At 37.8% G+C, this 21,503-nt stretch overlaps 1 protein-coding gene across 2 annotated transcripts; it reads left to right on the top strand.

Annotated features, from left to right (window-relative positions):
• The first annotated feature begins 280 nt into the window (after positions 1-280).
• Positions 281-9,333, top strand: frs3 (fibroblast growth factor receptor substrate 3). 2 transcript variants are annotated; one of them, XM_056253829.1, is made up of 8 exons: positions 281-621; positions 2,877-3,001; positions 3,140-3,228; positions 3,393-3,579; positions 4,438-4,599; positions 4,881-5,002; positions 5,819-6,730; positions 8,644-9,333. In XM_056253829.1, exons 3-8 carry the CDS (start codon positions 3,163-3,165, stop codon positions 9,073-9,075), a joined length of 1,881 nt encoding a protein of 626 aa, XP_056109804.1. In that variant the 5' UTR covers positions 281-621; positions 2,877-3,001; positions 3,140-3,162; the 3' UTR covers positions 9,076-9,333. The 2 variants fall into 2 exon arrangements, with proteins under 2 accessions (XP_056109804.1, XP_056109805.1); XM_056253830.1 differs by lacking the exon at positions 281-621 and adding an exon at positions 651-784.
• The last annotated feature ends 12,170 nt before the right edge of the window (positions 9,334-21,503 follow it).

Raw genomic sequence — 21,503 nt, 5'->3', positions numbered from 1 at the left:
AGACACTCAAGCTTTTGAATAAAAATGCATCTTTTGTGTATATATAGATTTTCTTTCCCTGTAGCTAAATTTGTATTCTTCTTCAATAAACTATCGGACAGCTGACTATAAACTAAGTAATGAATATTGGACAGTTACAAACCATTCAGAAATGAAAGTTTGAACCATTTCTCTAATCGAAAAACACCTGTTTGACACAATGCTGAATGAATAAACCAATAAGAATTGGATTTGTCTGTCTTAAATGACAGCAAGGTGGATTTAAATAGAGCTGCTGCCAACACGTCATCGTGTGATGCTCAAACACATCTTCTGGTCCTCCAGCATATTCTACCTTCTTGTCGCTCCAGCAGCCCTCGTTGTCTGCCTGAACTCTCACCCTGGTGGTCGGGAAATGTCAAAGAGAGGCCCGTGCCGCAGCAAGGGGGCGTTACGGGGGGGGAAAACAATTGCCTTTATTGTTATATTTTCACGCAGTTCTATTTTCTTAGTCTAACCACTAGAATAAGCATCAAAACGACCACCACGCCGACCGCCAAGTCCGATGGTGTAGCATCCGCCGTGGACTGCTGTTCGCATCCTTCATCTGTCTCGTCTCGAATTGCAATCATTGCCAAACATGTGAGTAGAAACCGCAGCTGATTATTGTTCTGCAGTAGCCGAAACGTGTTTCGATGCTGCTGGTACAGCGCGAGCTCTATCGCATCCTGCTCTCATTCATCTCGTTGGTTTGCGTGAATGTGTTGTGTTTGATACACATATCAATAGCATCCAGCTGCAAACGGTAAGTGGTCGTGTAACACTAACGTTGATACAAAGGCTGGAACGTAGCGAGCGAGCCATCTCCATCTCCATGAACGCCGCAAGTGTTGCTTTTACTGGTTCGACTTCTACTTTGCTTTTCTGTCTTAGCATTTAAAAAGCTAGTCCTGCAGATTTGTGCAGCAGTTCTACGCTCTTTACTACTGGTTCTTGGCGGCGGTGATGTGCTTCAAGACGTTCAAGTTGCATCTGTTTGTCACTGTCTATTCGGAAGACCTGCTGCACGAGATCTGGATGTACGATTCTGGTTTATTGCATAAACCACAGTCAGAAAACACAATTTTCCAGGTGCCAAACGCGTCTGGTCCTGGATGATAGATCTCAGAAAATCAAACGTGGATTTCAGGTTCGACAGTGCAAATTGCTGTGTGAGACACGAGACATTGTGTGGCCTGATGTTATGAACTGACATGCTCATATATACTGACTTATCAGTATACAAAAAGAGATAAAATATTAAATGGATTATCTCCAAGCCTACCTTTATTGCATTGCACAGTTTCCTTTTTCTGTGTAGCCTACTGTATGGCACTAATACTATGTTAGTCTGGGGTTATGTGGAAAGCAACTTTATGACTGGGCCTTCATGTGCAGGACAAACTTTATTAATGAGTTGCTCATGAATTCAACTGAAGGGCCAGGTACACATTTAAAATTCTGTCATCTTCCAGCATGAACCTTTTTAAATTTAGCCTAATCATGCATACTTCATTTTATTGAAACAAGTTATTGCATTTTAAATGCTCGTGATGCTATGTTGACCAGCCTGAGCACTGGATTAGTAATTTTGAGTCATGTTAATGTTGATATTATTAATATTATAAAACAGACAACAAATATACAAGTTATATTTTAGCATTATATAGTAGTTAATCTCTTTTTTTTTTGTAATATGAATTGGATTTGAGTTTACATTCTTGTGGAAGTCATTGTTACAAAGCTGCTGTTTAAATGTTAGACACAAACAGTAGTTTACACAAAACACACTTGCCATTAATTAAAGTTTTTTTTGTTCTATTTTTCATTCTTGTTTCATGGTAGTTCCTAGTTTTTACAAGCATGCAGAGAATCAGAGCAAAAAGTTTGAAGAATGAAATAGTGTTTTCATGTTATATATATTTTTTGCATGTTTTAGGTATTCATTGCAAAATAATTTGCATTGATTTGAGAGCAAAAGGTATTATTTTTATTTATTGTTTTTATTCATACATTGTGAGATTTTCTGATGTGGTCCAGCATGCTCGTGAACATTTTAATTAACGTGATTTTCTGATGAACTGCTGTGTTGATGAACTTGCATTACTTGTTACTTGCAGAAATTGATCTTTGGTTTTTAATTGATGGACACAAATATTTACAGTTTTATAGTGTTTCGTTTTAAGTGATCAACACATGTAGTCAACGTTTGTGTTTTAAACTTTAAGCAGGTGCATGTTATTCTTGCATATTTTAAAAACACTAAACATGTTTACTGACATTCATTTTGAGATTCAGTTCATGAATGGTCTAAAATCATGTTTACACTGAATTAGATAGTAGTTAGTGATCATTCCACACTTACAGAAAGTAATGACACCTGTTGAAATTTTGTCTATGGGTTTTTAATATAATAATACATTATTACAATTACTGGGGAAACACAGTAACACAACAATGCATTTTCGTGGTGGGATCACACAATCAAAAGTTGCATTTTTACTGTTTCTACATACCAGCATCATTTTTATGACATTAAATTGAACACAGAACTAGCTTTTTTTGCTGTGTTTGAAGCCACCTGAAATACAAAATGAGGTTATCATTTATTAGCCATCTTTTTTTTAAGGATCAGTGCACATCTTATAGGCTGAATGTGAAACCATGAATTGCAAGCTGCTTTTCTCTTGAGAATAAGATTCCCAGTAAAGTAATTACGTTTTATTTCTCCAGTGGGAGTCAGAGGAGACACAGATAAACTTCATTCCCTGTGTCTTAATCACAGTAGTTCTTGAAAAAAGAGGACAGTATACTCGGAGGATTGTACATCAAGTCTCTTCTTTTTCTCTGCTTCATAGGAGAAATGAAATATTTGTGCACTGGGCCTGGATGCTCTTACAAGCACACCCCACTTCCGCCATGACACCCAGCAGAGGATTCTGGGATTGACGCAAGCATCACTCCCACTAATGGCCTGGACCAGGTGAGCATGCATAAGTGTACTTTTTGTCTTCAGTCATCTCTTTATGCATAAATAACAAATTATAAATGTCCTGGTTATTAACTTCTATCTGTCTCCATATATTTCTAGCAATAACTTACCCGTTTGTCCCTGTTTAAGGTTTCAGCTGGCCTGCTGAAGCTATGGGGAGCTGCTGGAGCTGTCTATACAGAGACGCTATCCAAGACAACCATCTCAACAAATTCAAGGTGCTTTTCAAAAGACATCTGTGTATTCACACTTTCTGATAGAAACAAACCTTTTAAAGAAGTACTGTGGTGGTAAATATTTTAAGTGCAACATTTGACAACAGCTGCTAAGTTTGCTTAGTAGAGCATCATTTGGATCTGAGATAACTGGGTTTGTTTGACAGGTGACTAATGTGGATGATGAGGGAAATGAGTTGGGCTCAGGAACCATGGAGCTCACCCAGACAGAGCTCATTCTGCACACGCGCAAACGTGACGCCATCCGGTGGCCATACCTTTGCCTGCGGCGATATGGTTACGATTCCAACCTCTTCTCTTTCGAGAGTGGCCGTCGTTGTCAGACAGGACAAGGTGAGATGATTCTTACCTTTACATTATGCAGATGTAAGACTGAATTGTGTGTTACATTTGTTCATAGGTATATATAGAGTACAATAATATCCGCACACTTTTTCAGTGGCATTGGTTCCGGAAGAATTTTTCCATTCGTTTTTGCCACCAAGACAACCAGCTATGAGGTGAAACACAATGTTACAAAGTTTTATTTGAAGCAAAAAGTATTTGAAAATCGGAGAAAAAGACAAATGTACAAGACCGTGTACTCAATGGCTTTAATTTAAAGTTGTTGATTAAATCAATAGAAACAATATATTCTAGGTTTATTGCAAAAAATGCATATAAATATAAATAATTAAGTATTTTAACGTCATTCGGAGTGCTTCATGGAGGCTCTTTTGGCCCGATTTGCTTGTTGCGACTGATTGGTGGAATTTTTATACAGCATCATCATCATGGGTAATGTACTTTTTCACAATAAATGTAGCTGTTAAGCACAATTATTTAAAAAATAAGTTAAAATAATGTCTGCTGAAGCATATACCATTGATTAACCTCTGAACTCTGAACAGTAGGCCTATCGTGATCTATAAAGGTTTGTAAGTTATTGTTAAAAATCAATTTCCTTATGGAGAAAATGGAATGAGTTTTCCTTATGGAACCTGACTGTTGCACTCTGTTTATGGGGTGGTTGATGTGGCTATTTAATTTAATGTGCATACTAGTTATATTAATTGTAGTTATTGTTAAATTAAGTTCAATTTCATGCTGCCAATATATTTTTGCGCCTTCCCCCATGCATAAAAGTGACAATCCACCTATGCATTTACTATTTTTCTTGCTTTTTTTTGTTATTCTTGTATGTTTTGACAGGGATATTTGCATTCAAGTGCTCTCGTGCAGAAGAGATCTTCAACCTGCTGCAGGAGTTAATGCAGTGTAACAGCATCAATGTGGTGGAAGAGCCTATGATCATGACCCGGCCCGGGCATGCGCCAGAGATGGACATGCCTCGAACTCCACAGACACCCAATAGTGAGCTGGAATAGCCTATCTACACACTTATAACATAGGGTTTCATATGTACATGTAAATTAATTTCAATGTCACATCAATGGTATGGCTTTTTTTTATCAGTAAAAAAAAGTGCATGCACATTTAAACACCTAGCCACCTGTATTTACATATCTCTCCATTCATTAAATGTCTCTCACAACTTTATTTTTATGTCTTGCTCATAATCAACAGAACTTTTATAGGAGGGATGCCTAAATGTCACCTGCTTAAGTGTACTGTGCTTTGTTCTGTTTGTGTAGCCCCAGCCTTCCCGATGCAGGGTTTTCCTAATGGATACCCAGGATACCCAATCAGTGCAGACTCATCACAGCCCTCTCTCACCAACGACCTCAGACACAGCCTCATGGGACTGGATGACCAAGTGAGAGCAAACACCTGCCTGTGCACATATACAGAAGCCACAAAAAGTATCTGGATGCACAAGCAGGACTGCATTAGCCACAACATACCAAACCAAACAAACAATGCTAGAACTTTTCTCCAAAAATAAGCTGATTTTGCAATGGGAAAGGTCACCCAAAAATTACCATTTTATTATCATTTACTCACCCTCGTGTCGATCCATACCTGTATGACTTTCTTTCTTCTGCGGAACAAATTTTGTGGATTTTTTTGTCATTTGGGTCCAAAATAACATTGGACCAACATGAGAGTAAATGATGATAGAATTGTAATTTTTGGATGAACTAACCCTTAACCAATTCATCTCAAAAAATAATTTCAGTGGATGCATGAGGTCACTTCCCCTCAAGTTCACACAGGGGTTCTAGCAGAATAACCACAGATTCAAGTTAATAACATTTAACTGTGTTTCACAAACTTTTTAAACCTCATAGCTTCTAATAAGTGAAGTGTTTCGCTTGATAAGTGTGTTTGTTCTATTTTATAAATGCCTCTTTATTTGATGTTGATTTATCTTTTAATGCACTGACAATTCATGCATTTGTAAGTTTGGCTTACATTTCTAAAAGACTTTTGAGGCCCTTGTACATTTGAATAATAATAAAACTTACTTTGCTTGAAATTAATTAGGTGATCAAAAATTAAAAATAGTGTGCATATAAAATAATCTTTTTCCAGGTGTTCAAATATCCATACTGTAACACTTAGCCCAGGCAATTATTGTGCAGCAAGTCACTTAAATAGCAAGTTACGAAACTTTCTCGCTTGTTTTCAGACTCATACATATGTGAATACAGTGGGAATGGAAACTGACCTCTCAAGCCGCCACTGTGTCCACTCCCTGCCCGAAGTTCGGCCCACCACCTACCCGGAAACCTCAACTACCACCACCATACGTGGGGGCCCAGTCCCGGGCCAGCCCAGCTTGCACTGCTGCCCTCTGGACGACCCTCACAAAGACCCTCAGGTCTTCCTCCAGCCTGGAGCTCAGGAGGTGAAGTTCATGTTGGGTCCGACCCCAGCACAGCGCCACATGATGGAAAGAGACAGAGACCGTCACGTCACTCACCCGCTTCGAGCACCAGATGGCAGCTCTGAAACAGAAGGAGAGGAGACTCCGTCCGTACACATGTGCAACACACACTCCTATCACCATTGCCATCATCTAATGCACCGACACCCGAGCATGGAGCCTTGCTCAGAAAGCCAGCTGACATATGAGAATATCAACGGACTCCGAGGGGCACGTAGGCAAAGGCTAAGTCCGAGCACTGTGTCCCAATCTCAGTCTTTGGGCTCCAGTAGCAGTAGCAGCACCACCGGTGATTCCCGCACACACACACATCCGCACTCCCTCCCGCTGACGCACACACACGCTTCCTCACTGCCTCCGCAGGGATATGGCTGTGACCGGGGAATGGGGGTTGGTGGTCATCGGCGCACCGCGTTGCTCAACTATGAAAACCTTCCTTCGCTCCCCCCGGTTTGGGAATACCGTGCGCTTCAGCGTGATGAAGAAGAGGATCAGGATGAAGACGAGGATGAGGATGAGTATGAGGAGGAAGAGGAAGAAGAATATGATGAGTACGAGTATTCTGAAGGGCCCACAACCCCAAACGGATATCATCAGGAGAGTGGCGGTGGGATTCATCGCGATGCTCTGCAGAACTATGTCAACACTGAACAGGTGTGTAAACAAAAGCACAAGCAAATACATGTTGCTTGTGAGAATATGCCAAATCTAATTGCAAATCAGGGAACTGTAAAATAGGGATTTCTAGGCAAATTAGATCAATTTCATAAATATAATAAAATATATAACATGTATAACAATTGACTATAACAATATACTGTATATTATAGTTATGTTTAGCTCTAAAAAAAAGTATTGCTCTTAGAGACTTCAATCTATAAAAAAGATTTTTTTTTAAATGTGGAAAAACCTGTGACTACTAAACTGGTACATCAACAAAAGCACAAGCAAGTAAATGTATGGAATATACACTCACCTAAAGGATTAGGAACACCTGTTCAATTTCTCATTAATGCAATTATCTAATCAACCAATCACATGGCAGTTGCTTCAATGCATTTAGGGGTGTGGTCCTGGTCAAGACAATCTCCTGAACTCCAAACTGAATGTCAGAATGGGAAAGAAAGGTGATTTAAGCAATTTTGAGCGTGGCATGGTTGTTGGTGCCAGACAGGCCGGTCTGAGTATTTCACAATCTGCTCAGTTACTGGGATTTTCACGCACAACCATTTCTAGGGTTTACAAAGAATGGTGTGAAAAGGGAAAAACATCCAGTATGCGGCAGTCCTGTGGGCGAAAATGCCTTGTTGATGCTAGAGGTCAGAGGAGAATGGGCCGACTGATTCAAGCTGATAGAAGAGCAACTTTGACTGAAATAACCACTCGTTACAACCGAGGTATGCAGCAAAGCATTTGTGAAGCCACAACACGCACAACCTTGAGGCGGATGGGCTACAACAGCAGAAGACCCCACCGGGTACCACTCATCTCCACTACAAATAGGAAAAAGAGGCTACAATTTGCAAGAGCTCACCAAAATTGGACAGTTGAAGACTGGAAAAATGTTGCCTGGTCTGATGAGTCTCGATTTCTGTTGAGACATTCAGATGGTAGAGTCAGAATTTGGCGTAAACAGAATGAGAACATGGATCCATCATGCCTTGTTACCACTGTGCAGGCTGGTGGTGGTGGTGGTGTAATGGTGTGTGTAATGTTTTCTTGGCACACTTTAAGCCCCTTAGTGCCAATTGGGCATCGTTTAAATGCCACAGCCTACCTGAGCATTGTTTCTGACCATGTCCATCCCTTTATGGCCACCATGTACCCATCCTCTGATGGCTACTTCCAGCAGGATAATGCACCATGTCACAAAGCTCGAATCATTTCAAATTGGTTTCTTGAACATGACAATGAGTTCACTGTACTAAAATGGCCCCCACAGTCACCAGATCTCAACCCAATAGAGCATCTTTGGGATGTGGTGGAACGGGAGCTTCGTGCCCTGGATGTGCATCCCACAAATCTCCATCAACTGCAAGATGCTATCCTATCAATATGGGCCAACATTTCTAAAGAATGCTTTCAGCACCTTGTTGAATCAATGCCACGTAGAATTAAGGCAGTTCTGAAGGCGAAAGGGGGTCAAACACAGTATTAGTGCGGTGTTCCTAATAATCCTTTAGGTGAGTGTATATCTAATTCCAGGGAAATATCAAGGAATTGTAAAGCCTGGAAAAGTCATATAAATTCAAAAGTCAAATTTCAATCAAATATAATAGAATTGAAAATGAAATATAAAAAAATAAATGTATTATAAAAATGATGATACAATATGAATATAAAAAAGATCACATGAAAGTCACAGAGTCAAGAACGTTTATGTAGTGATTATGTACTTTTATAGTTATGCTCAACTCTAAAATAATTTAGTTGGCTAGGTATTGCTCTTTGAGAGTTGAATCTGTATAAAATAAGTTTTTAAAAATCTGGAAAAGTCATTAGTCAAAAAGTGTGGGAACCCTGTGACTAGTAACACTGAAATGTACTTGCATGCAAACTCTTAACAGATACAGCCTCCAACACGTCTTCGTCACGCTTGCCATCCCCACCCTCACCCTTCTGAGAGGGCCAACCGGGTTTTCAACTTCGACTTCAGACGTCAGCGAGCAGGACGTGGCAGCGCCACCTGCGAGCAGCATAGCCGTCACCCGCCGCCTCCCCCCTCTCGCCAGCTCAACTACATCCAGGTGGACCTGGAGGGTGAGCCCTCTGGTTGCTCGGGACACGGAGGAGGGGCTCCGGTACCACAGAGACCTCCTCCCCTCAAACGTGGCATGGCAGCCGCCGCCGCAGCGGCTCCATCTTCCCGTCGTGGAGAATGCTACGCCGTGATTGACCTAAAGAAGACCGCAGCCATGTCCAACCTACAGAAGGCTCTCCCTCGGGATGACGGCACCTCACGGAAGACACGCCACAACAGCACCGACTTGCCTCTGTGAGAGGAGAAAAAAGGGATAGAGAGAGTTACAGGTATGCCAGGAATAAAAATGAGGGAAAATGTTCAGGAAAGAGAGTTTTGGTGGTATTTTCCTCCCACCATTATCGTGAAGTGATATTTTCTCATTTTCTACACTCATACCAACTGCTGCTTGATGAAATAGTAACTGTTGAGCCAAGCACTGAGCATTTTTTATTTATTTTTTCCTCACATTTTGTGTGGGAAGGTTGGGAGATGATAGTGAACTACTTATCATGTGGTAATTATATGGTTTTTGGTAGCTGTCTGGCCTTTGGACAAAGAATTGGGTTCAGAAAAAAATATTTGATTCAGGAAACTCTCTGCAGTGTTTCTAAGTGTCTTAATCCTTTATTTGAGTTATTTTTATGTTATTTGTCATTTTATGGTTTGTTGGTTATTTAAAGGGATACTTCACCCAAAAATTTAAGACAGCAACCTGCTGATAACAAAAATATATATTTTGAGTGATAAGGATGAATAATTTTTGGGTGAACTATTCTTTTACTTTTCAGTATAGGCAGCATAGTATTTTGACACTTGAGCAGAAAAGGACTTGAAACCACCATAAGTGTTTCATTATCACATGTAAGATAATACTATAATTATCAAAATAGATCAAGTTTTCAACTGGTTTTCAACTGAACATTCTTCATCATGATAAAGATACTCCAGCAGTTTCTCTCATGTTGTCTGTTTCAGTTCCCATATAGCTTTGTGGTGGCTGCAACAAGGATAAAGAGAGCGAATTGTTCCGTATTTGAATGCCTCTTGACTCTTCTATCCTCAGGAATTGATTTGATCAATTCAGTTTGCACTTATCTTTCTTAAATTGTAACTGAGCCTCTTCTAATTTCATAATTCCCACTAAGGCATGGTAAAATAAAGTTTACCCAATTAAAAGTAATTATTCAGAATGTGATCAATAGTCTTTATGGGTTCTTGGTGGTTTTGAGATGGAGAGTTTTTTGAAGTGCTCTGTTTTGAGTGCTAAGATCCAGACTTTGGCCCAGCAAAACGCATAGAAAGGGAGGCTAATTCTGATCCAAAAATGAGCTCATTTTGTTCAGTACCTGCTCGAGCTTTAGCTATAAGAACCATTGCTAGTCCTTTTTTATTTAGCTATATCCGTCTCTTTTCCTATTAGAATGCGGTCAGTTATTTTTGTTTTTCACTCTCCCCAAAATTGAGTCCTTAGCAGTCATTTGCATTGAAAAATAAAGTAAATCAATATTTTCAATTATAAAAAAGGGTATTTGTAGATAGTTCAAGCAGAAAGTAAAATACAATAAAAACGACTATTCTCATGTCCCTAAAGTGATAATATAGAGAACCTGAGAGTGACAATTTTCTGTGAATCCAAGAGTGTATTTATGTACATTTATGTTTTGTAAAGCTATGTAAAGCACCATATGCATATTCAGAGGTAAGAATGTTAATTATTTTTTTATATCTTAAAAAATATCATGCCAGGAATCATGAGGGAAAACATATTTATTTAATTTAGAATTATTTATCTAGCTCGCTGTTTGTCAATTTATTTATTCATTTATTTATTGTTTCGTATTTGAATTATTCGTACAAGTAGATGTTGTTAGATTAGTCATTTTAGAGATACCAAAGGTGGTATGGGAGACCACAGAATCAACCTTGGTATTATTTAATGTCTTTTTTAAACTGCAGTTTCATGTTGAATAATAACTGTATTTGAACATATTGTGCCAAAAATATAATATCACTGAACTATGTGCCATTGGTAAATGTTGAATTTTAGGGCTAACAATCAGCAACATGTAAGACATAAATGCAGCTGTTCCTTACAATTACATCATGATCAGTTCAGGACTTTATAATGTTTTGTCTACAAGTACACTAAAAACCCCGACATGTCAGTGTATTCCCAGTGAAATCCCATTGTATCTATCCAAATTAGTTAAAGGTGATATTTTATAGTCTCTAACATTACTGCTGTTTTTCATTGGAATTTCATAAATCAACTATTTTTATAACACAGTTGGTGTTCTAAAATGGACATACATCTTTCTTTCTTTTTTCAGTTTTAGCATTCGCTGTCTTATGGTTGTTCACACAGCCCTGAAAATGAATTTATTTCTCACCAAGAATACTGATGTAGCTATACATTTCTGAAGTTATGAAAATTTGAGCTGAGGTTTTTATCTTACTTGCTTGGCATGGACATAGACCTAGTTTTTCAAAATCTCACTGGCAGCCATATTGTTCTGAGTGCAGGGCTTTGTGGGCCTGACTTATTGTGGATTATTAGCAAAAAGTTGATATTTACTGAGAACAAAAAATATATCATGTGAGAAACATCACAGTAGATTTAAATGTTCTGTGAGAAGCCATAATTGAAAGGAAATATTTTAAGGGCCAGGTACAGGTATCTTGTTTCTTAACGAAAATGTTTAGAGTAATAAATGTGATTTATTTTTTTATCACCAACATTTTTCTAAGTTAAAACTATTTTAAAAAATGAAAATAATTTATTTAAAAATAATACGCTACATCATTGTGACGTTTTTATTTCAAGAGCCTTGCAGTTCAATACAATATTGCTGCCAAATAGGAAATCCAAATAAAATCAACATATTACACTCACAATCACAATTACATAGACTTATTATGTACTTTAAGAATGCGATGATGAACTATTTGGACACTTTTAGACACTTTTCAGAGGATCAATCTACTTTTTAACATCTATATTTTATTATTGTGGTATGATAAACATTTTGCAATAACAGCTAATGGAGTCATATCAGAATTTGTTTGAGTTGTTCAAGAACATGTTCTGTGATACAAGTCACAGCTGTGTCTGTGTGCATTCAGAAAGGACTGGATCAGCAGTAGATTACTGTCTTTCTCAGGCCTCATCTTGATAAACATGCGCTATATGTGTATTTAAACCAGGCTTGAGGGAAAAAAAATCTAGTCATTTTGTCTGTAGGTTGGGATCATAGAGAACTTGATTGTGCCATACGTGATTTTCATCCACTCTTTTAAAATAACGTGTAGCTATAGTGGAATTTTAAAGGTACAGTAGCACTATTAACTAGAATCCTGTGTTGACTTTGATTGCGTGGGGCCGCTTTGGAGTGTAAATGCTTGTTTTGTTGGTTGCTTGGTTGGTTTTTGTTTTTGTATCTTCCATACACCTCATTATTTTCATTCATTATCAGGGGAAATCAGCACTTGAGTTACATGTTAGACCCAGGTTAGTTGCACTGAAATTGCAATGGGGTGAGCAATCATCTGAAAGTACTGTAAATCCCTGTGTGAAATCCTGATTTTTCCAAATTTACCAAGAAGTGCAATGACTGAATGTGCTTATTGACCTAAATGGGAAATAGTTTAAACCTTTGTTTCCATGAAAACAACATTGAACCTCTTAGTTATGGAATACCACCACTCATCGGGTGATCATAATTAAGTTTCTCATCTAAACCTGGGATGGTATTCCACTTGAAGAGGGTTTTGCAGTGACCTTATCGAATGACCTGTCCTATTGGCGGTAGACTTACATTGTCATAATAAAGCTTAGGCGAAGCTCAATGACTGTGATGTACTGTACATTAATGTGAATGTGTCTCAAATGTGTCCGAGTTAAAGAGAGAGAGAAAGAGAGCTGCCCATGCATGGACTCTGTAACGGAGACTGCATTTCTGAAGCTCTTCAAACTGTTTCGCTCTCAAACGGTCTTACTCTCTGTATGAATGTACCACACAGAGATGGACTTGTAAAATGCTCAGATGAGGTGATTTACGCTCAATGTTTCTATCCTCCCTGATGAAAAGATGTGTTAATGTTAATGTTTCGTCTCAAGAATTCCGATTTCAATTAGATTTTTTTGATTGTTTCTTTATATACAGTATTTACATTTTCTTGTAAGTATGTAATTCTGTGTATGTACATAACATATATGGGTATGCAGTTGCAGTCAGCTTCTCCTGTGTTTGTTTGTGTTGGCGCAACAAGACACTATACTTTTGCCACAGCCATTTGTAGAAAGAGCAACGCCTTGACAGTCATTCCATTAGATGGACATTGCAGTCTCTATAAACAGATTGGAGATCTCCTATAGTCTGTTGATGTTGCAGTCACAACCCTTCCTCATTCTTACAATGCAAAGCAGGCATGCCCCATGTTGAATGTTATTTTCAGTCATATAAACTTTTGAAGAGAAAGGCTTGTATAATAAAAATGAATGTGATTAAATGTAATGTCAACATTAAAACATGGTTAAAACATGGAAATATCATCAAGTGTTACATGTTTGGATGTCTGAGAACTAGATGGATGGCTTTTGAAAGAAACAAATTGTGAACATTGTGTACTGTACTTTTCCTTTGTCAACTGTCTGCTTCGTCCACTAGATGGCAGCAAAGGCTGCATTATAAGAACTTGTAAAAAAAAAAGAGAAGAAATTAAAGATTTTAAGAGGTATAAATCTGGTTTACACTAAGCAGTGGCAACACATTTTACACATCAATAATTTGCAAAGGGAAAAACGTACTCAAGGATGTTCTAAAACAGAACGTACAAATGTAATTAATAATAAACATTAATTAAACATCTATTTATTATTAATCATTGGGTTAGAATATAGAAAATATCAGGTAGCCTACAGCGTTTTAAAGAAAATGTTTAGGGTAATAAAAGTGGTTAATTTTTCTCCACACCAACACTTTCACATTTAAAACAGGTGAAAAACATTTATTTAAACAGTGTGCTCCTCTTGCCTTCAATACGATATGCATGCTGTCAAATAGTAAATCCAAATAAAATGGAAATGGAAAAACCTTACAGTGATATTTATCCTATGTAGCGTTCTTAAAAAAAAAAATAGTAACCATAGTAACTTTACATGTAGGCCTAATTAAATCCTCCGTGACAGCTTTATGGTTTCATGGAAGTTTTTTTTTTTTTCAATACATGCATTTGGTTTATACTAATTTGTATTCATCACAATCATTAAACTAATTATAACATTTTAAAAACTGCCCAAACGAATAAACATTAATAAGTACATTATTGTAATGTCTTTCTCGTGTCTGCGCTAAAATGACACAGATCCGAGTCCTACGACTCCTAGAGTTATAAATGAATAGGCTACATTACCTTCTCTCTCTCTTGTTTATTTAACTCTGTTAAGTTACCTGTGCTTGTTTTAATTTGAAAGAATATATGGAGTTAGTCGATACGGTGGGAGTTGACTCCGGAAAAACCCGAATCGAAGAAACCACACAAACCACCGCCTTGGCAACCACGTAGTCGTAGCAACCATCCATAGTAACCCCAACTAATTGTGTGGCTCCTAGTTTAAAGACAGGCAAATGCCACTCAAATTGTTGAGAAATAGTAAAAAATGTATGGCAATTTGGGTAAACTGATAACAGTCTCTCCTATCACACACGGACTCGCGCTCTCTCGTTTCAAGCGCAAATGGCGCCACTTTGCATCTGTTATCGCGTGTATTAAAAATTACATCAAAGCTACTTTTTTAAAAGTGGAATCACTAAGATAATGAACTGGTAAGATTATGAAATAATTTCAATTCAAATAAACATTACATGTATTTATTTGGTGAGTAAAAATGGGAAAAATATATACTCTAAACCCTAAGTAGATTTACACAAACTGAGAAAGTCAAAAAGCGTTACGTTGTGCCCCGCCCTCCCCCTATTACCCATTATTAATATTATTTACAAGCTGATGGAGAGTTGCTTATGTACATGATAGAGTTAGGAGATGTATGACACAAAATAGGCTACATGTCCTACATGTAGGTAGATTTTTGATTAATACATTTAAGTCGAAAAGTAAACAACCAATGTGGTGGGATAAAGATTGTTCATCTCAGAAACGTGTAAAAAATAATGCTTTAAAGCAATTCAGAAGAACAGGTAATGTGAGCAATTTGAACAGTTATGTCCTTGAGAGGCAACATTTAAAAAACGTATGTAATAGTAAAAAAAAGCAGTATAACTCTAATGTTTTAGTTAATGTGTTACAGAATGACATGAAAACACAACAGTTGTGGAAGAAAGTTAAAAGTCCTGGAAAATTTAACACAAAGGCAAATTATATCAAGGACGACAAGTGGCTAAAATACTTTACCACGTTATTGTCCGATTCAAAATTTGATATGGATGAAGACTTTGAAAAAGTTGTGGTAAATTGTCTGAACGCCCATGAAACTGCCAATTTTTATCAAGTTGAAGTTTTTAAACAAGTTGAAGTTTTGGATAGCATAGCAACATTACTTATGATGAAATGTTTAAAACTATTATGTCCATGAACATGAGTAATGGAAGAGCCCCTGCCCTGGTCCAGATGGCATTATTATTGAGATGATAAAAGCAGCATCACACGTTATGTCCTATTTTGCTCTCTTTATATAATAAAATATTAGATACAGGTGATTTCCCTGAGGCTTGGTGTGAGGCCGTGATTTGCCCATTATATAAGAGTGGTGATAGAAACAATGTTGAAAATTATAGAGGAATCTCATTGCTTAATGTACTTGGTAAAATTTTTACAAAAATTTTGAACAGGAGACTAACAATTTTTGTACAAGCAAATAATATGTTTTATGAAGAACAAGCAGGTTACAGGTCAGGTTATTCCACAATGGATAATATTTTTACTATACAGTCGGTTGTTCAGAAATATATTACAAAGCGAAAAGGAAGGATGTACTGAATATTTATTGATTTCTCCAAAGCTTTTGATGGCATCCAGCATAGTCTCCTGTATTTTACACTCATTAGGAATGGTATTGGTGGAAAAGCTTTTGGTGTACTGAAATCTATGTATTCTAAACTTAAATCATGTGTGAAAGGAATTGATGGTTTAACTGAGTATTTTGACTGTACCATTGGTGTACGACAGGGCTGTATGGTGAGTCCTCTTTTGTTTATTCTTTTCCTAAACGGATAACTATGCTAAAGGAAAACTGTAAAGGTAAAGCTATTCAGATTGAAAGTATCACAGAAGTACAGACCTTGTTGTATGCTGATGATATGGTTAATGTGTCAGATACAATTGGTGGATTGCAGAAGGAAATTGAACAGCTCGAAATATTCTGTAACCGCTACGGTATGAGAGTGAATTTGAGTAAAACTATGGTTTTTAGAAGAGGGGGCTTTTTAAATAAGAATGAAAAATGGCATTTTGCTGGTGAACAGATTTAAGTGGTTAATGCTTATAAATATCTGGGTATATGGTTTACACCAAAATTGTCATGGTGGAAAACTCGACAACACTTAGCAAACCAAGGAAAGAAGGCAATGCTCTCTTTAGGTTTGTTCGTAAGCATAAAATTAGCTGTAACCAAGCGCTGTATTTGTTCGACCACATGGTTGCACCCATATTGTATTATGGATCTGCGATATGGGGCTTTGAACCAGTGGAGTGTATTGAGAATGTTCAGTTATCCTTCTGTAAAAGACTCCTATGTATCAGTACGGGTGTGAGCAATGTAGCTGTTCTGGGCGACCTGGGTAGATTTGCATTGTCTACTACTTATATGAAAAGGTGCATCATGTACTGGATAAAATTAGTGTCCATGTCTAATTACCGGTATCCAAGAAAATGTTATAATATGCTTTTTCAGTTATGGTGAAAATCTTGGGTTTCCTGCATTCGAGTTCTATTGTATCTCAACGGTTTTTCTAGTGCTTGGGAGGCTCAAAGTGTTGGTGATATAAGAATATTCACATCTATTCTAAATCAACAATTGAGAGAAAGAGCACAAAATGCATGGTACACATCAGTTTTAGATAATAAGAAGTTGAATATATATTCACAATGCAAGTCAATGGTGGTACGGGAGAGCTACATTGCATCTGTACATAACATACAGCTGGTACGATCTCTGTTCTTGTTCAGATTCTCAGGGCACTGTTTAGCTATAGAAACGGGTAGATGGAACAATATACCTATGACAGAGAGAATCTGTAGTTATTGTAAATTAACTAATGATTGAAGACGAGAAGCATTACTTGTATGATTGTTCTTTGTACACGGATCTGCGTAAGAAATATTTGAGTGATCTCACACTTGTGGGTGATGTTTGTGTTGATGTGTCACAGGTTTGTGAGTCAAAGCATGCATGGAGACTGGCATTGTATATATATCAAGGAATGAAAAAAAGAGCATCTGTCATGCTATTGTGACTTTGGAACTATGGGCCGAGAGGCCGTGTATTCCTGAAATAAAACTAAACTAAACTAAACTATGTCCTGAATTATGGGATTAAACGCATAAACAGATGCATGTCCTGATTTTGCCGAGACGCGTTCCTGGGTCAACATATTTTGTTGATCCTGCACAACATTCTTGTCCGAAAATGTAATCCAAACTATATCCTATACCCCTAAACATAACCCTACCCATAAATTATCACTAAAATCTGAGAGAAATGATAAGTGACTAACACTGATGTAGCATCTAACCCTGGTTGTAAATTTGACAAAGATGTTGATCCTGGACCATGTTGCACTTTTTCAAACAGTCTGGTTTGAGTTGGATTTGTAAACCTTTGACATACAGACCATCCAAACATCTGTTGTTTCTGATTTAGCTAAATTGCCTTCATTATTGTTTTTGGACAAGGTTTTGACAGCTAAGACATTTGTGATATCATTTAATGAAGAACAAGAAGATTAGGATTCTTAAAAGACTAAACCCCTGGAAGCTCAATGTTCCTTTTCCCATAAACAAGATTAGGCTGGAATGTTTTAAGGACATGTAAATATTTACTGTTTGTTTTGTACTTCAATTTTTCTTTCTTCAACTCTATCCTCATGCACAAACTATCAGTTTAATAATAATAAGGTTTTTAAAATGTCAATTATTTAACTGTATACACTTCAGAACAGCCAGTTGTATATTTCATATATTCATTTAACAAACCACCAAGACAAGACAATAAGACAAGACTGCGACAGATAGTGAACATTTAATGACTGCAGATGCCTTTAATATTAGGCTATAAAAAAAAAATAAAAAAAATAGAAATCCTTTGGGATACAAATTGTTTGGAAGTGTTTTTAGTGATCAAGAGCATTTAAAAATATGTATATTATGATTTATTTTTATTATTATACCTAGCCTTTTAGCACCAACTCTAACTTTAACCACGTTGTCTTTGAATGCAGAATCTCTAGATCTACTGCTTGTAGGTTGCAAGACATGTTAGATATGTCCAATATATGGCTGAAGAGAATGAAGAAAAACAAAACATGAACTCTGTGTTTGACCAAATTTTGATTGATTAAATCATTAGTGTATTATATTGTAAACATAGCCTAATGTAAAAAAATAATTATTTAAATTAATAAGAATGATTTTCATTTTCATTTAAAAAAGGATACATAGAACGTGGGTCTGCCCTACAGTCAGGTGCTCTGACATCTATAGGCTGAGCAAGATATTGTTATCTCACAGAGCAAAAGTTGTACAACTATATCTTGATAAATATTGACAGGCATGGCTGAAGTAATTTGAGAAGAATTTGCCAAAGGTGTTGAAAAGCGCTCATACACTAATTTAAAGTGTAATTAAATTATCAATACTTGAATCATTTTTGTAATATTTGCTTTGGTTACCTAACAGCAAAGCTCTTTCCTTGCTTGTCAGTGTTGATCTATCTGACAGTTACAGGACTCTAGGCATTTATTGTGTGTTTAAGCCAAAGTGCTGGTATACATATTACTGAAATACTAAATTAATTAATTTTAATACTAAATACTTGAAATACCTTAAAGAATTTTATTAGATCTGATTGCATTGGGACATTGTTCTCACCAGATTCTATCCACATTTTTACCCATACAAAATATTTAAAAGGGCATGCTGTACCTTATTTGATACATTATTAATAAATGTCATGTTCAGTTAATGTATATAATCTACAGTGCCTTCTCTCATTCTTCTCATGACTAGATAATGCTACAAAGATTTAAACTGACACACATGGGGAAAAATAACAGATAGCCTACTCTGTCTGATGGGAAGATGCATTCCAATGACTCCATAATCACTAATGATTCAACTCTTAAATAACAGATCAGTCCTGAGTTATATCAAATTTTGAGTTATAGAAGCTGTTGTATAATGTTCCTATTACAGTCATTCGTTGTGATGATAAGCATGAATGCTGTAAGGAGGTCAGTATTATTGCACAAGTTGTCAAGTTAGTGTTAAAGTGTTAATTTAATAATCTTATATTTACATTTAACTGTTACTGTAGGTAGCTGATAGTATGCTAACTTAAAGATGACGTTCATTATTGCAATGCTTGAGGATTTTATTTTTTTAGTAAAAACTTTTTTTGAGTTTTGACTATTTTTAAATTATGCATCAAGTCATGTTTTTGAAAAATGTAACCCTAACACAAGACCATTTGACCTTGTTAAGCCACTACATCAACACCTCTCTTAATGGGAGTGGGGGAACGGATTTCGACAGTTGGATAGTTTGCTGTCGGATTCTTTTTCCCCCATGTTTCTTAAAAATTAGGTTTTAATATTTACAAATACTGACTTGGCGCTGGGCAATGTGTTATAACGGCGTTGTGCTTCAGGCGACTTAAGTTCGAGTGTCAGCTTGTGGACTTTTCCTGATTGAAAAGTTCATTGCATGTTGTGCTTTAAAGCCTTGCCAGTTAAACATTTCAATTCGAGTGCTGATGCGCTGTTCTAACATGCGTTTTTCTGAGCGCATACACCCTTAAAAGCCTGTCAAACAGCGCCTGGTTACTGGACTAAGATATCTTTCGAGTCTTATTGGGTTTATACCGTCAAATACACACAAATACATACTTAAACAGTTGATTATATCTAAAGTGAAAGCAAACATTGGAGAGAAAATCGGGTGCGTGTCAAATGCGTGTATATTAGATGCGTGCCAGTCTTAAAGTGTCAGTAGCCTAATAGTAAACATGCCTCTGCTTGTCCTTAAAGGGATAGTTCACCCAAAAATGAAAATTCTGTCCTTATTTACTCACTCTAATGTTGTTCCAAACCTGTATTAATTTATTTTTTGTGCTGAACACAAAAGAAGATATTTTGAAGAATGTGGCTAACCAAACAGTTGCTTGTCCCCATTGACTTCCATAGTAGGAAAATATAAATACTATGGAAGTCACTGGGGACCAAGAACTGTTTGGTTAGCCACATTCTTCAAAATAACTTTTATTTTCAACAGAAGAAAGAAACTTATTTGGGTTTAAAACAACTTGAGTGAGGGAACTGGTGGCGTTTTTGAATAGTGAGTTGAGTGACCGGAGATGTGTAACAGGTGATGATGACAGGTGCAGGTGATCAGAACTCAGGGGATGCGGAACGAGTGGGTGGAGTGTAGAGGTCTGGCGCTGACGCTGGTGTATCCGTGACAGTACCTTCCCCCATGGAATGGAGACATGGAATGACGGTGATATGCGGTAATGTGAAGGGAGTGATAACCGGTAGGTGACTTCGTTGATCTGTCTCTGTATTGCGAACGGACCGATATATCTGGGACTCAGCTTGCGGCAGGGCTGTCGGAGACGGATGTCCCGAGTAGAGAGCCAGACCTTCTGCCCAGGTTGGTATAACGGGTTTGCCGATCTTCTAGCATCAGCCTGGCTCTTGTGTCTCCGAACAGCCCTTTCCAGATGGACGTGTGCTGAGTCCCAGACCCTCTCGCTCTCTTGGAATCAATGATGGACTGCTGGAACATCGGATGGTTCTCCTGACCAGGGAAACAGGGGCGGCTGAAAACCGAGTATGCACTGAAAGGGCGTGAGACCAGTGGTGGACTGTTGAAGGGAGTTTTGTGCATACTCGGCCCAGGGTAGATATCTGCTCCAGCAGTCTTGAATGATCATGGCAATATGACCGCAGGTATCTCCCGATCTCTTGTATTTTCCGCTCAGTCTGTCCATTGGACTGGGGGTGATACCCCGAGGTTAGGCTGACTGAAACTCCCAAAAGGTTGAAGAATGCTTTCCATACCCTGGATATGAACTGTGGACCACGGTCAGATACAATATCTTCTGGTATTCCGAAATGAGGAATGAGCTTACAAGCTTTCGAAAAGCGATCCACGACGACCAGAACACACGTGTGGGAGTCAGAGGAAGGAAGGTCCGTGATAAAATCAACCCCAAGGTGAGACCAGGTTCTTGTGGGTACTGGGAGTGGCACCAGTTTTCCTTCTGGGAGGCGTCGTGGAACTTTGGCCATGGCACAGACTGAGCAGCACTTCACGTATCGGGAGACATCCTGGGTCATATTGGGCCACCAGTACAGTTGTTGCAAGAGCGAGAGGGTCTGTTGGCTGCCTGGGTGTCCAGAGCCCGGAGATGTATGGACTGAGTCCATGAGGGACAGACGTAGACGAGTG

This window comes from Rhinichthys klamathensis, unplaced genomic scaffold (genome assembly GCF_029890125.1).
Source record: "Rhinichthys klamathensis goyatoka isolate OS25496 unplaced genomic scaffold, OSU_Roscu_1.1 h1tg000109l_1, whole genome shotgun sequence".
Classification (NCBI taxonomy): Eukaryota; Metazoa; Chordata; class Actinopteri; order Cypriniformes; family Leuciscidae; genus Rhinichthys; species Rhinichthys klamathensis.
Note: the sequence above shows the minus strand (reverse complement) of the source record. Positions and strands in the feature narration are given on the sequence as shown.

Bases quoted from the DNA above. Each gene is read 5' to 3' on its own strand.
- frs3 (XM_056253829.1), top strand. From the start codon at position 3,163: ATGGGGAGCTGCTGGAGCTGTCTATACAGAGACGCTATCCAAGACAAC. The intron at 3,229-3,392 runs GTGCTTTTCAAA...TTTGTTTGACAG, and splicing joins ACCATCTCAACAAATTCAAG to GTGACTAATGTGGATGATGA. The intron at 3,580-4,437 runs GTGAGATGATTC...ATGTTTTGACAG, and splicing joins TCGTTGTCAGACAGGACAAG to GGATATTTGCATTCAAGTGC.